Source organism: Neomonachus schauinslandi, chromosome 4, assembly GCF_002201575.2.
Source record: "Neomonachus schauinslandi chromosome 4, ASM220157v2, whole genome shotgun sequence".
Classification (NCBI taxonomy): domain Eukaryota; kingdom Metazoa; phylum Chordata; class Mammalia; order Carnivora; family Phocidae; genus Neomonachus; species Neomonachus schauinslandi.
This window is the reverse complement of record NC_058406.1, coordinates 693,853-707,151: the sequence shown is the minus strand read 5'-3', so window position 1 is coordinate 707,151 and position 13,299 is coordinate 693,853. Positions and strand designations below refer to the sequence as shown.

The following is a 13,299-nucleotide window of genomic DNA, read 5'->3' as shown; positions in this document are numbered from 1 at the left end:
ACGCTTAAGGACTGAGCCGCCCAGGCGCCCTGCCAACTTTTTTTCTTAAGCTTAAGAAAAGATAATGGAATTTTTAAAGATCTACAGCCAAGAGGAAACAAAGTATCTTTCAAATTTCAAATCCTAGCATTTAAAAGATCGGATATAAGGGGCGCCTGGGTATCTCAGATGATTAAGTGTCTGCCTTCACCTCAGGTCATGATCTCCCGGTGACTGAGCCCCCCATGTCAGGCTCCCGGCTCAGTGGGGGTTCTGCTTCTCCCCCTCCCCTCTCCCTCTTCCCAGGCTTACGCTCGTGCTCTCTCTCTATCTCTCTGTCTCAGATGAATAAATAAAATCTTAACAAAACAAAGATCAGATATAGCCCAATAAAAATAAGGAGGACTTGGTGCTTTTAATAGTTTGCTCTGATCAGACTTATTTAATATTGTCTGTCCACCTTCCAGAATATAGAATTCAGAATTTTGTTTTTCTCATAGCTATAAATTATTCTTTAGAAGTTGTTGTTCATAGTGAGTTCAGATCTGTTCATAGCAGATAAAGAAAGTCTGTATGGGGATGCCTGGGTGGCTCAGTCAGTTTAAAAAATTAAAAAAATAAAAGTGTGAAAAGAAACATGTGCAATCGTTTTTTGGTTTTTTTTAGATTTTATTTATTTATTTGACAGACAGACAGCGAGAGCAGGAACACAAGCAGGGGGAGTGGGAGAGGGAGAAGCAAGCAGGCTTCTTGCCTCGCAGGGAGCCCGATGCGGGGCTGGAGCCCGATGTGGGGCTTGATCCCAGGACCCTGGGACCATGACCTGAGCCGAAGGCAGATGCTTAACGACTGAGCCACCCAAGTGCCCCTGAAATCAATTTTTAACAGACTTTGTCTAAACCACTGTATCTAAAATATTGTCATTTCAACATAAAATTAATAGATACTTTTAGGGGTGCCTGGCTGGCCCAGTTAAGCATCTCCCTTCAGCTCAGGTCATGATCTCTGGGTCCTGGAATCTAGCCCTGAGTCAGGCTCCCTGCTCATCAGGGAGTCTGCTTCTCTCTCTCCCTCTGCCCCTTCCCCCTGCTCAAGCTCTTGCACTCGCTCGCTCTCTCAAATAAATAAAATCTTTTTTAAAAAACAGATACTTTAAAAAAATAGATATTTGGGGCATCTGGCTGGCTCAGTCAGTAGAGCATGCAACTCTTGATCTCAGGGTTGTAAGTTCGAGCCCTACATTGGGTGTAGAGATTACTTAAAAATAAAATCTTTTGGGGTGCCTGGGTGGCTCAGTCGGTTAAGCATCTGCCTTCAGCTCAGGTCATGGTCCTGAGGTCAAGCCCCACATTGGTTGGGCTCCCTGCTCAGTTGGGAGTTTGCTCTTGCCTCTCCCTCTGCCTCCCCCCTCCCCCATGCTCTCTCTCATTCTCTCTCTTTCTCTCTCTCTCTCTCTCTCTCGTGCTCTCTCTTGCATTTAAAAAAAATTTTTTTTTCTTTTTTATTATTTTTATTTTACCTATTTTTTTTTTTAAGATTTTGTTTAAGAGAGAGGCATGCGTGCGCACAAGCAGTGGGGACGGGCAGAGGGAGAAGCAGACTCCCCACTGAGCAGGGAGCCTGACTCGGGACTTGATCCCAGGACCCTAAGATCAAGACCTGAGCCAAAGGCAGACGCTTAACGGTCTGAGCCACCTAGATGTCCCCAAAATAAAATCTTTTAAAAATAAAAAATTTTAAAATAGGTATTTTTATTATTTCACGTTCCTTTTCTATACTAAGTCTCAAGAATTCGGCGTGTCCTACATTGAATGACAGGTCTCAGTTTGTCTCCGCTGCGCTTCATGTGCTGAAAGCTCCCACACTGGTCTCAGAGCTAAGTCTGTGCTGGTTTCTTTGTACAGCACAGGGACGGATGGCAAAGTCCATTACACCAAACAGGAAGGGAAGACATTCTTTCAAAAAGAAAAAATACCCTTTTCTTTCTGACTACCCAAGGAATACATACTTGTTAAAGAATGCAGGGCATAGGGAATCAAACAAGCAGTGGTAGGTGATTCTAAGAGGCCTTGCTTTCTTAGATTTGTTTTCAAGCCGAAAGACCCCAAGGACCATCTCATCCCATTATGCATGCATGCATGCCTGTAGGCGTACGCCCAGCTTGGAGCCCAATGCAGGGCTTGAACTCAAAACCCTGAGATCAAGACTTGAGCTGAGATCAAGAGTCTGTCACTTAACTGACTGAGGCACCCAGGCAGCCCTCATCCCACTTTATTTTTTTTATTTTTTATTTTTTAAAGATTTTATTTATTTATTTGACAGAGAGAGACACAGTGAGAGAGGGAACACAAGCAGAGGCAAAGGGAGAGGGAGAAGCAGGCTTCCCGCCGAGTGGGGAACCCGATGTGGGACTCGATCCCAGGACGGACCCTGAGATCATGACCTGAGCTGAAGGCAGACGCTTAACAACTGAGCCACCCTGGCGCCCCATCCCACTTTAGACTGTGAGGAAACACGGGCTCTCAAAGGGATGCTGATCAAACAATGGCATGTCTTAGACGAATCATGAGAGACGATGGACTCTGAGAAACAAATTGAGGGTTCTAGAGGGGAGGGGGGTGGGGGATGGGTTAGCCTGGGTATTAAAGAGGGCACGTTCTGCATGGAGCACTGGGTGTTACACGCAAACAATGAATCATGGAACACTACATCTAAAACTAATGATGTATATGGTGATTAACATAACATAATAAAAAAATTTTTTAAAAATATACTTTTTACCGGGGCGCCTGGGTGGCTCAGTCGTTAAGCGTCTGCCTTCGGCTCAGGTCATGATCCCAGGGTCCTGGGATCGAGCCCCGCATTGGGCTCCCTGCTCCGCGGGAGGCCTGCTTCTCCCTCTCCCACTCCCCTTGCTTGTGTTCCCTCTCTCGCGCTCTCTCTCTCTATCAAATAAATAAATAAAATCTTTAAAATATATATATATATATATATACTTTTTACCTTGTTTTCAAAAGAGAAAAAAAACCACAATGGCATGTCTTAAAGTACATGAGCTAATTGATGGATTAAGGAAAAACTCGGAATGTACAGGTGCAAATTATTTACAAAGCAACTGTACCAACCCAAGCAAGTGAGAAGACTCAGCCAAGTGTTGCTGTCCAGCGACTGAGCAGAGTAGGTGCTTTCCCTGGGGCCCAAGTAGGAAGAAACCTCGCTGTGTGGGGAACTGAGTGATCACTGGTTTGGATGTACTCTGGTTTAAAGGGACAAAAGAGGTGGCATTTCTCATCACAGCAGCATGGAAGCCTTTGCACTAAATAATATACCCATTATGCACATTTTCACCAGTCCGTTCAATTGGAAATTAATCTGAAAGATAGTAGAGATCTGTCTTTATGAAGCAGTTACAGAGATTGCTTCCATTAGAAGACTTCTTTCTGCTTGTTCGGAGAAGTGCTGCACTCAGTGATGTAAGCACTTGGACGTTAGAATGGAGACTGAATTGGAGTTCTCTGTGTTTAGTTTTTAAAATGGCTTTTCCCTCCGTTTACTAATACTATCACCACAGTGTGAAAATCCAGGTTGATCTTCGTACAGTAATCAAGGTGAAGTTGCTGAACTCCCATGGCTTATTTTTCCACTTAAAATATTCTCATTTTTCTTAAATAAAGATTTTTATTTATTTCTTTTGTCAGAGAAAGGGGGAGCGAGAGGTAGAGGGAGAAGCAGGATCCCCGCCCAGCAGGGAGCCCGATGCAGGACTTGATCCCAGGACCTTGGGATCATGACCTGAGCCGAAGGCAGACGCTCAACTACCTGAGCCACCCAAGCGTCCCGTCATAGTTCTTTTTTAAAACTAAAAGTCGTGTATAATATCATTAAGAGTGATATTCAGGGATAAAGAAGATGTGGTGTGTATATATATATATATATATATACATATATATATGTATATATATATACAATGGAATATTATGCAGCCATCAAAAGGAATGAGATCTTGCCATTTGCAACGATGTGGATGGAACTGGAGGGTGTTATGCTGAGCGAAATAAGTCAATCAGAGAAAGACAAGTATCATATGACCTAACTGATATGAGGAATGCTTAATCTCAGGAAACAAACTGAGGGTTGCTGGAGTGGGGGGTGGGGTGGGAGGGACGGGGTGACTGGGTGATAGACACTGGGGAGGGTGTATGCTCTGGTAAGCACTGTGAATTGTGCAAGACTGTTGAATCTCAGATCTGTACCTCTGAAACAAATAATGCAATATATGTTAAGAAAAAAAAAAAAAGATAGCAGGAGGGGAAGAATGAAGGGGGGGAAATCGGAGGGGTAGATGAACCATGAGAGACGATGGACTCTGAAAAACAAACTGAGGGTTCTAGAGGGGAGGGGGCGTGGGAGGATGGGTTAGCCTGGTGATGGGTATTAAGGAGGGCACGTTCTGCATGGAGCACTGGGTGTTATGCACAAACAATGAATCATGGAAGACTACATCTAAAACTAATGATGTAACGTATGGTGATTAACATAACAATAAATTTTTTTTTAGAAAGAGTGATATTCAGAAATAAACGTTAAACTCAGTAGTTGACAGGTAGAATCCCCTGTTGAAACACTTGCTACTCTGGACCTTCCCTCTGCTTGCTCCTTACGGCAAATTTAGGTGCTGGCATAGAAATACTTGATGACGTAATTTTTGGTGTTTTAATTATTTAATCCATTAAGTAGAATTAATTAAGCAGAATGACTTTTTTTTAATTTTATTTATTTGACAGAGAGAGCACAGCGAGAGAGGGAACACAAGTGGGGGGAGTGGGAGAGGGAGAAGCAGGCTTCCTGTGGGGCAGGGAGCCCAATGCGGGGTTCGATCCCATCATGACCCGAGCCTAAGGCAGACGCCCAAGGACTGAGCCACCCAGGCGCCCCAAGCAGAATGACTTCTAATAGTGTAATTAAAGCTGAATTTGAAATCTAGATCTTTGGCACATTTATAACAATAATGTCTTTGAGTATTTTTCCATGTTCTCAGTTGATAAATATTCCTTCCAGCTTCATGCAATAAAAATAATTCACAGTGAGGCAGTTTGCCCCTAGAGGATTGTGTCCCATATTATTCTTGTACTCAAATTTTTATCCCTTTCAAGCTGTTGTCTCATTTTCCTTCGTAATATATGGCTTTCTATTTTCTATATTTCCTAGTAAGTTTGATCACTTAGGAACAATGAAAACATCTTAGTTAGCCTTAGAATATCACTTTATAGTTCTTACCTGTTTCACAAGGTCATTTTATAGATAAGAAAACAGATAATAGTAGGGCGCCTGGGGTGGCTCAGTTGATTAAGCGACTGCCTTCGGCTCAGGTCATGATCCCGGAGTCCTGGGATCAAGTCCCACATCGGGCTCCCGGCTCGGCGGGGAGCCTGCTTCTCCCTCTGACCCTGTCTCCTCTCATGCTGTTTCTCTCTCTCTCTCTCTCTCAAATAAATAAATAAATAAAATCTTAAAAAAAAAAAAAGAAAACAGATAATAGATACAACAGCCAGAGTCTTACCTGAATTTGATTGTCTTTAGTCCAGATCCTTTGCTCGTAGAGTTTAGCATCGGGTGTTATTTGGCTTGAAAACAAAGTCCTTGGTTAACATGATCTGGAGGGAAAGTTCTTTGGGCTGGACATCCAGTGCTTTTTGGACTTCTTTCTCTGGGCCCCATGGCTCCTGGGCTGTTAGAAAGACTGAGCGAGGAGCACGTGCAGGTCTGTGGCAAAGTACAGGAGCCTCGGCAGACAGGAGAGGAAGCAGCACCCGAATCTGGGGTCTCCAGGACCACGCGGCTTCCAATGTGGTCCTCCCCACACAGGCTCCATTTCTGAGGTCACAGAGCGCAGGACCTCTGGCGGCCCTAGACTGCGTTTGAGCCAGGGGAGGGGGGAGGCGACGCCATCCTCCTCCTTTCTACCTTTGTTTCTCACTGTTTGTAGAGGCTCTCCGAAACTTTGGTGTGAAGACCTGGGGCGAATGTGTGTGAAACATTACTGACTTCCCGCTTTGTCATTCTTATTTCCTAGGATGCTAGAAAAGCATGTGCAGATGCAACGCTCTCTCAGGTAAGGACCCCTCTATGCAGAGGCGCTTGCTGGCATTGGGCTGGTTCTCAGCGGCGCCTGCACTCATTGCCTTGAGAGTGAGCTGTGCTCTTCCTTTTGCACAGTGAGGGTATAAACACTGCTTGAAGCATTTCATTCGGAATGCACAGGAAGTCATTTTTTTTGGGTGATAGATAGATGTCTCACAAGCCTTTCTAAAGTCCAGTTGGGCAGATCCTCAAAAAGTTGCACATAAATTATGAACCATCGGTTCTGCTCCTAGATGCACACCCAAAACTGGTGCTCAGACAAGCACACGTACACGTGTTCTCAGCAGCGGCAGTGTTCACAGTTTCCAAACAGTGGGGACGAGCACAGTTTCTGTGAAGGGATGAGTGAATCACGAGGTGTGGTCCATTCCCACAGCGGAATGTTAATCACCCATAACAAAGGATGCATTACAACGTGTTTAGCAGCATGGGTGAGCCTCAAACATGATGCCCAGGGAAAGAAGCAGACATACAAGGTCACATAGTGTAGGATTCCACAGATCGGAAATGTCCAGAACTGGCAGCTCCAAGGAGACAGAAGTTTGTGAGTGGTTGCCAGGACCTCGGAAGGAGGGTGGGGGATGACTGTGGGCTTTCCTCCTCGGGGGGAAAGGGGGAAAGCTGCTGGAGCAGATGGAGGTGGTGTGGTAGTTGCACACAGGTGGGCATGTGCTAAACACCAGCAGACCGTTCACTCTAAAGTGGTGAGTTTCACATTGTAGAATTGGACGGAAATGTGGAAGAAAAATTGTATTCATACTTCTGCCAAGGATGTTTAAATGTTTTACATTGTCCCAGTGCTTTAGGGGTTGTGGTTTAGTTGGGGTTAAACAGCAAGTTAAGGAGAAACTTACACTGCATGGAAGTCTTAAATTTGAATTCTGAGATATGCTTCGTGTACTTTGGACTGTGCCTTTTTTCAGACCCATTATTGGGGTGCCTGGCCAGCTCAGTAGGCAGAGCATGCAACTTTGGATCTTGGGGTTATAAATTCGAGCCCTATGTTGGGGATTAAGTAGAGATTAATTAAAAATAAAATCTTAAAAAAAAACACATTGTGATACACTTAGTCCATTGTCAACGCAGAGTCGTTAATGTCCGTTTTTTACATGTTGGAGTGAATCCTCAGGTCTGCACATCCAGTTCTGTGCGATAAGCAACAGCATTTCTAGTCACTGCTGACTGTTGTCCAGATCAGTGCCCAGCCTGGTCGCTGTGGACAGTGTGTGAGCAGCAGGCCTGTGTGCAGTGTGACGGGGGCTGATGGGACTGTAACTTGGAAGGAGAGCAAGCCTACAAGGACTGAGAGGCAGGAGGCACTAGGCCTGGACGAGCCGTTAGAGGAGGGAGGGAGACCTGGGGAGGTCAGCGCACCTGTGGACCCGTGCCATGTGCTCGTTATGGGGGGAGGGACAGAGGTCTTGAAGAGCAAGTAGAGTGACAGACTTCATACAGACCACGAAAGGAAGGTAGGTGCCGTGGTAAGCAGGAGAAGTCGCAGTGGAGAGCTGCAGGAACCGGGTGGACACAGCCAGGACGAGGCAATGGGGCTGCAAAGGAGGGTGGGAGAGGAGGCCTCGGGGCAAGTCATTCCATGACAGACTGTTAATTTGCAGTAACTTTTGTTTTTAAGATCACAAACAACATCGACCCAGTGGGAAGAATCCAGATGCGCACCAGGAGAACACTGAGGGGGCACTTGGCCAAAATTTATGCCATGCATTGGGGCACGGATTCCAGGTGTGTGGGAGCATGAGCAAAACATAGTGCTTGAGACACTCAAGGATTGTTCTGTTTTTCTGAGGAAAAATAACCTGAATTCATTTGCTGTTATTTGTAAAGACAGAGTGGGCACTTTGGCAGATACCTGGGCAGGCCAGGTGTAGCACGACAAGTGCACACTCTCTGTGCGTGCTTCACTCACCTGGGCTGATGGTGCACTGTCATTGCTTCATCATTGCTTCACCACCCTCATCGTGTTTATATCAGCCGTGACCCCCCCCCCCCAGCTCCACTGTGCCATGCCTGTGTGACCTTGGGGAGCTTATACAGCTTCTCTGTGCCATGGCTCCATGCCTTTCCAGCCTGTTCCTCATGACTCCTTGGCCCCTACCCTCCTGTGGTTTCAGTGTCCTGGCTCAGGGATCATAAACCTGCCTTGTGGTGTGGGGAAGATTAAGTGTGTTGAGCCTTACAGCAGCGACTAAAGCATCCTGAGTGCTGTGCATGCACAGGTTTCTGCTGTTTTCTTGGAGCCCACAGCGGACGTGTGGGAGTGCAGGTCTTAGCTGCTGCCCTGCCTTTTATCTACCGTCCCAACAAGAAAATGCCCCTCAGGCGCTCATTGCTTTACTTTAACTTCTGCCCCTTATTTGGACTTCTTTCCCCTCTGGGTGGCTCATCTCCATCACGTCATGGGTCCTTTCTTCCTCTCCCCTCTCCACACCTCCTTCTCTTAACCTGCAACATCACCAGAGTGCAATCTACTCAACTCTCTCTCTCTTTTAGAGGCTGCTGGAGAATCTGTCTCTTCTACCTTTTCCACCCGAATAATTAAGTAACATGCTGTGTGACTTAGTGGCTGTAACATGCTCTTTCAAATACCTGATGTATGATTCTCAAAATGCCTTTCTTGGAGTAGCATTATTTTGTGTGTGTGTCAGAGAGGAATTGCTTGGTTTCTCTTTGTTCATGAAATTGTCTGCTTTAGAGTGTAAACAGCTACAGAACAAAAGAATCTATCTTTAGTTTGTTCTATATGCTGTTCAGTACAATTTCAAATGCAAATGAGAGCTAACTTTGATCATTTTAATGATGGCAATAATCAGAAAGACTAAGAAAGGGGAAAGAAAGAAAAATGCCCTTGCTTATCAGTCCACCTTGGAATTTGTTATCAAAAGTAGACGGTAACCAAATGATATATTGCCTCCAGGGCTTTTCCTCCATCTGTAGGAACATCAGTGTCCTTACCAGACAGGACACTTGATAGACACTGCAGCTGGGTTGTACTCAGAACCTGGTACTCAGGAATCCAGCACTTGGAGCCTGGTACTCAGAACCTGGTTCTTGGTCTAGTACTTGGAGCTTAGTGCTCAGAGCCTGGTACTCAGGAATCTGGTACTTGGAGCCCAGTCGTTGTCTTGGCTCCCTGAGCAATTTGCTCTCCTGCAACAGCCAGGCTCTAGTTTGGGGAGTGGCATAGGTGACACCTCCCTTGTGCCTAAGGGTCACTGGGAGTACCAGGTCAGCCTGCAGGCCGCTGTGGAAATGAGGACTGGGGCTCAGCAGGACACCAGATCATCTAGCTTCCCAATCACTATGTGCAAGGCTTTATGTTCCATCTGGTTCAAACACAAGTTGTGCTTTGAAAGCCTCAGAGTCAGAAGGAAGAAAATCAAGGGCATGAATGAGCACCAAATTGAGGGTCGTGGTCACCCCTTAAAGAAGGGGTGACTTGGGAGGCTGGTGGGGGGTGTTGTGGTCTTGTTCTGTTTCTTGGACGGGAAGGTAGGCACATGGGCACTTGTTTTATAACTGCTTTTGAAACTGCACAGTTACGTTTCACAGTGCCCTTATACAGGGGCCCTATTTTATAATCACAAACAAAAGAAAACAAAAAATATTAAGGAGGATCTCTGCTATTCAGAGCCTTTCAGATATTATTTTTTTGTAGATAGCCATATTTTCTGGATAGGTAAATTTTTGTCTTTTTAAAGTCCAAAATATTTGTTTTTCATGATTCAAGGCTGTAATTCATGAATACCAGTTATCTTATCATGTTTGTATAATTTATAGATGCTTTCAAACTATTGTACTGACTAGCAGTTTATTTTTCAAAACCATAGGAGAGCCCCACAATAAGAGGTTTGTGCAGTATGCGTGTGTATACGTTTATGTTTATCGACATGATATATTCATTTATACTTAAATTCTACTTTTTACAACATTTGAGAGTCTCTTTCAGTTACATGAGTTAATGTGAAACTCTTTCTCCCCTTTCTAAAGTCTGCTGAAGTCTTGTTATGATTGAGAGCAAAACACAATTGGCCCAGCTAAGCCTGAGAGCCCTCCCTCCTCCAAGTAAATGAGGGGCCAGAGGCATTTGGATGTGGGCCTCTATTCAACCTCTGTTCTCAGCTTCCTGGAGCCCTCACTTCCTTGCTGGCTCTTGCCTCTGTGTTCTGGGTGGATGGTGCCTCATAGTAACTGACTTGTGAATAGCTGAAAGCTCTAGGGGCAAAATTAATTCAGTTCTCCAACAGTTGTCCTGTCTTGGATTAAGAAGTGTCCTCGCTCACCTTCTGGAGGATCATCGGACAGCTTAACATTTCTCTAACCCCTGGGCAAGTCAGCAGATATTAAGCTCTCGGACCAGGAGACTTTCCTAAAGGTGACCCTCATGGAAGATGAGCTTCTTTATGTTGGCTTGGATAGTCCATTCAAAGCCTGTGTAAAGGGCCAACCAGAAATTGAGGAGCAGACTGAACCTTACTCTGTTACGTGGAAGGAAATAGCTTTAAGTGCCTAATAGGTTTGTTACTGAACCTAGGTGCAAGACTTTGCTTTAAGAAACTGCATCTGAGGGGCGCCTGGGTGGCTCAGTCGTTAAGCGTCTGCCTTCGGCTCAGGTCATGATCCCAGGGTGCTGGGATTGAGCCCCGCATCGGGCTCCCTGCTCCACGGGAAGCCTGCTTCTCCCTCTCCCACTCCCCCTACTTGCATTCCCTCTCTCACTGTCTCTCTCTCCCTCAAAAAATAAATAAAATCTTAAAAAAAAAAAAAAAAGAAACTGCATCTGAAAAATGATAGGTTAGACCTGCACTTAGTTTGATTCTGTGATAAGTTTTGCAGTGCATCAGTGAAAACATTTGTGTTCTTTGCCAAACTCATTGTTGACTCCCTGTAAAGGAAGTTTGTGCATCAGAACATAGAATTTGATGGAAAATATCACCGTTGTCAGAATGTCTTGAGTAAGTTTTACCTCCAGGTTTTGATCAGTTAGTAAGTCAAATATGCTCTTGGCTGAAATGGTCAAAACATGTGCTTGATTAAAATCTTTTTTTTTTTTTTTTAAGATTTTATTTATTTATTTGACCAAGAGAGACATAGCAAGAGAGGGAACACAAGCAGGGGGAGTGGGAGAGGAAGAAGCAGGCTTCCCACTGAGCAGGGAGCCCGATACAGGGCTCAATCCCAGGACCCTAGGATCATGACCTGAGCCGAAGGCAGATGCCCAACGACTGAGCCACCCAGGTGCCCCTTGATTAAAATCTTTAAAATTAAAATGTGTTGGGGCGGTCGCCATGCAGCCCTGTCCCCACCTCACCAGCCGCCCTGTTTCCAGGTACCTAGAGTGTTCTGGTGCAGAGGTTTAAAGACCCTTGGGGGTCACCTGTTCCCCTCCATTGGGGCGGTTGGGCCCATGGGGAGTCCGGAGTCTCCCGCAGGTCTGACCCTGCCACTGTCCTCTCCTACGGTAGGAGGGCCATCCAAAGCCTGGCCCTGCACACGTGTCCTTGGGGGAGATGGAAAACCCTGGGCTCTTGTGCAGCATCTGAACTCACCCCTGGGGGCATTGCTGGAATGCTGTGCCTAAAAAAAAAGGAAAGAAAAAAACTTAATCTATCATTATTTACTATACTGTGGCGTATCTCTGCCTAGCATTATGAATAGAGCCTCCTTGTCATTGCTTGAAAATAGCACATTCTGTAGCCCAGAGTTCTTAGGGTATCTTACAAGTAGCTGTGGTTCCCAGAATTACTCTGTCCCTTTGCCCATTAGTCATGCTTTCCTTCTGCAGTATCCTGTCTTAATTCTGCAAATACAGACAGAGCACCTTTTCAATACAGGATCCCAAACTTAGCAGTTACCCAAAGCAAGAATCATGAAGAAAATTCATGACAGTTACTAGTCTCTTCTGCTGGACAAGACACGATTCTGCTGCAGTTTGTCATCTCTTTGCAAAGCAGGTGGGAGGTTAAGCCCCTCCTTAATGTTTCTAGGAGACCTGGATTCCACATTTAGCTCAGTCTGGGAAATTTTCATGATTTTTGTTTTGTTTTGTTTTTTTGGTGAGAAATGTCTCATAAATTTGGAATATCTAAAAGCTGATTATTCTTTACTGTTGAAGCTTTCTATATGTCAAATGGAACATAAAGTTGTATACTAAATATTTTCTGCCACCTTTGGTTCTAAAAGATCTATATGTCTGGGCGCCTGGGTGGCTCAGTTGGTTAAGCGACTGCCTTCGGCTCAGGTCATGATCCCAGGGGCCTGGGATCGAGTCCCGCATCGGGCTCTCTGCTCCTTGGGAGCCTGCTTCTCCCTCTGCCTCTCTCTCTCTGTCTCTCATGAATAAATAAATAAAATCTTTAAAAAAATAAATAAATAAATAAATAAAAGATCTATATGTCTGAAATTTGATTTATAATGAACAAAAACCAAACATAAGCAGTCATAAGAAATCAACCTGTTGGGGCGCCTGCGTGGCTCAGTCTGTTAAGTGTCTACCTTCGGCTCAAGTCATAATCCTGGTCCTGGGATCGAGCCCCATGTCGGGCTCTCTGCTCAGCGGGGAGCCTGCTTCTTCCTCTCCCACTCCCCCTGCTTGTGTTCCCTCTCTTGCTGTGTCTCTCTTGGTCTCTGCCGCTCCCCATGCTTGTGTACTCGCTCACTCTCTCTCTCTGTCAAATAACTAAATAAAAATCTTTAAAAAATGTAAAAAAAAAAAAAAGAAAGAAAGCAACCTGTTAGCTCACCAGAGAGTGGCTTTGGTGATCTAGTCTGCATTTGAAGGCAAGCACTCTTGAATCTGAACTATTATTTATGGGAGCATTTTCTTTCGTGCTTTCAAAGTTGAGCTAGCAATTAGACCTTTTTATTTTTATTTATTTTTTTTTAAGATTTTATTTATTTATTTGACAGTGAGAGAGGGAACATAAATGGGGAGTGGGAGAGGGAGAAGCAGGCTTCCCGCGGAGCAGGGAGCCCGATGCGGGGCTCGATCCCAGGACCCTGGGACCATGAGCTGAGCCGAAGGCAGACGCTCAACTGACTGAGCCACCCAGGTGCCCACAATTAGACCTTTTTAATTTTTTTTATAAGTCAGTGTGCTCTGTCTCAAACAAATGTGACACTGAAGTGTGTGTTCGTAGTCACTCAGATTTAGTTTGTACTGTT

At 45.1% G+C, this 13,299-nt stretch overlaps 1 protein-coding gene across 4 annotated transcripts in view; it reads left to right on the top strand.

Annotated features, from left to right (window-relative positions):
- GNB1 (G protein subunit beta 1) overlaps window positions 1-13,299 on the top strand; it is a 98,474-nt gene that overhangs the window by 64,365 nt on the left and 20,810 nt on the right. For all 4 annotated transcript variants that reach the window (XM_021683996.2, XM_021683995.2, XM_021683994.2 and 1 more), the window contains 2 exons: window positions 6,053-6,091; window positions 7,754-7,860. In XM_021683996.2, the coding sequence (XP_021539671.1) occupies window positions 6,053-6,091; window positions 7,754-7,860 (146 nt within the window). The remainder of the gene's footprint in view (window positions 1-6,052; window positions 6,092-7,753; window positions 7,861-13,299) is intronic.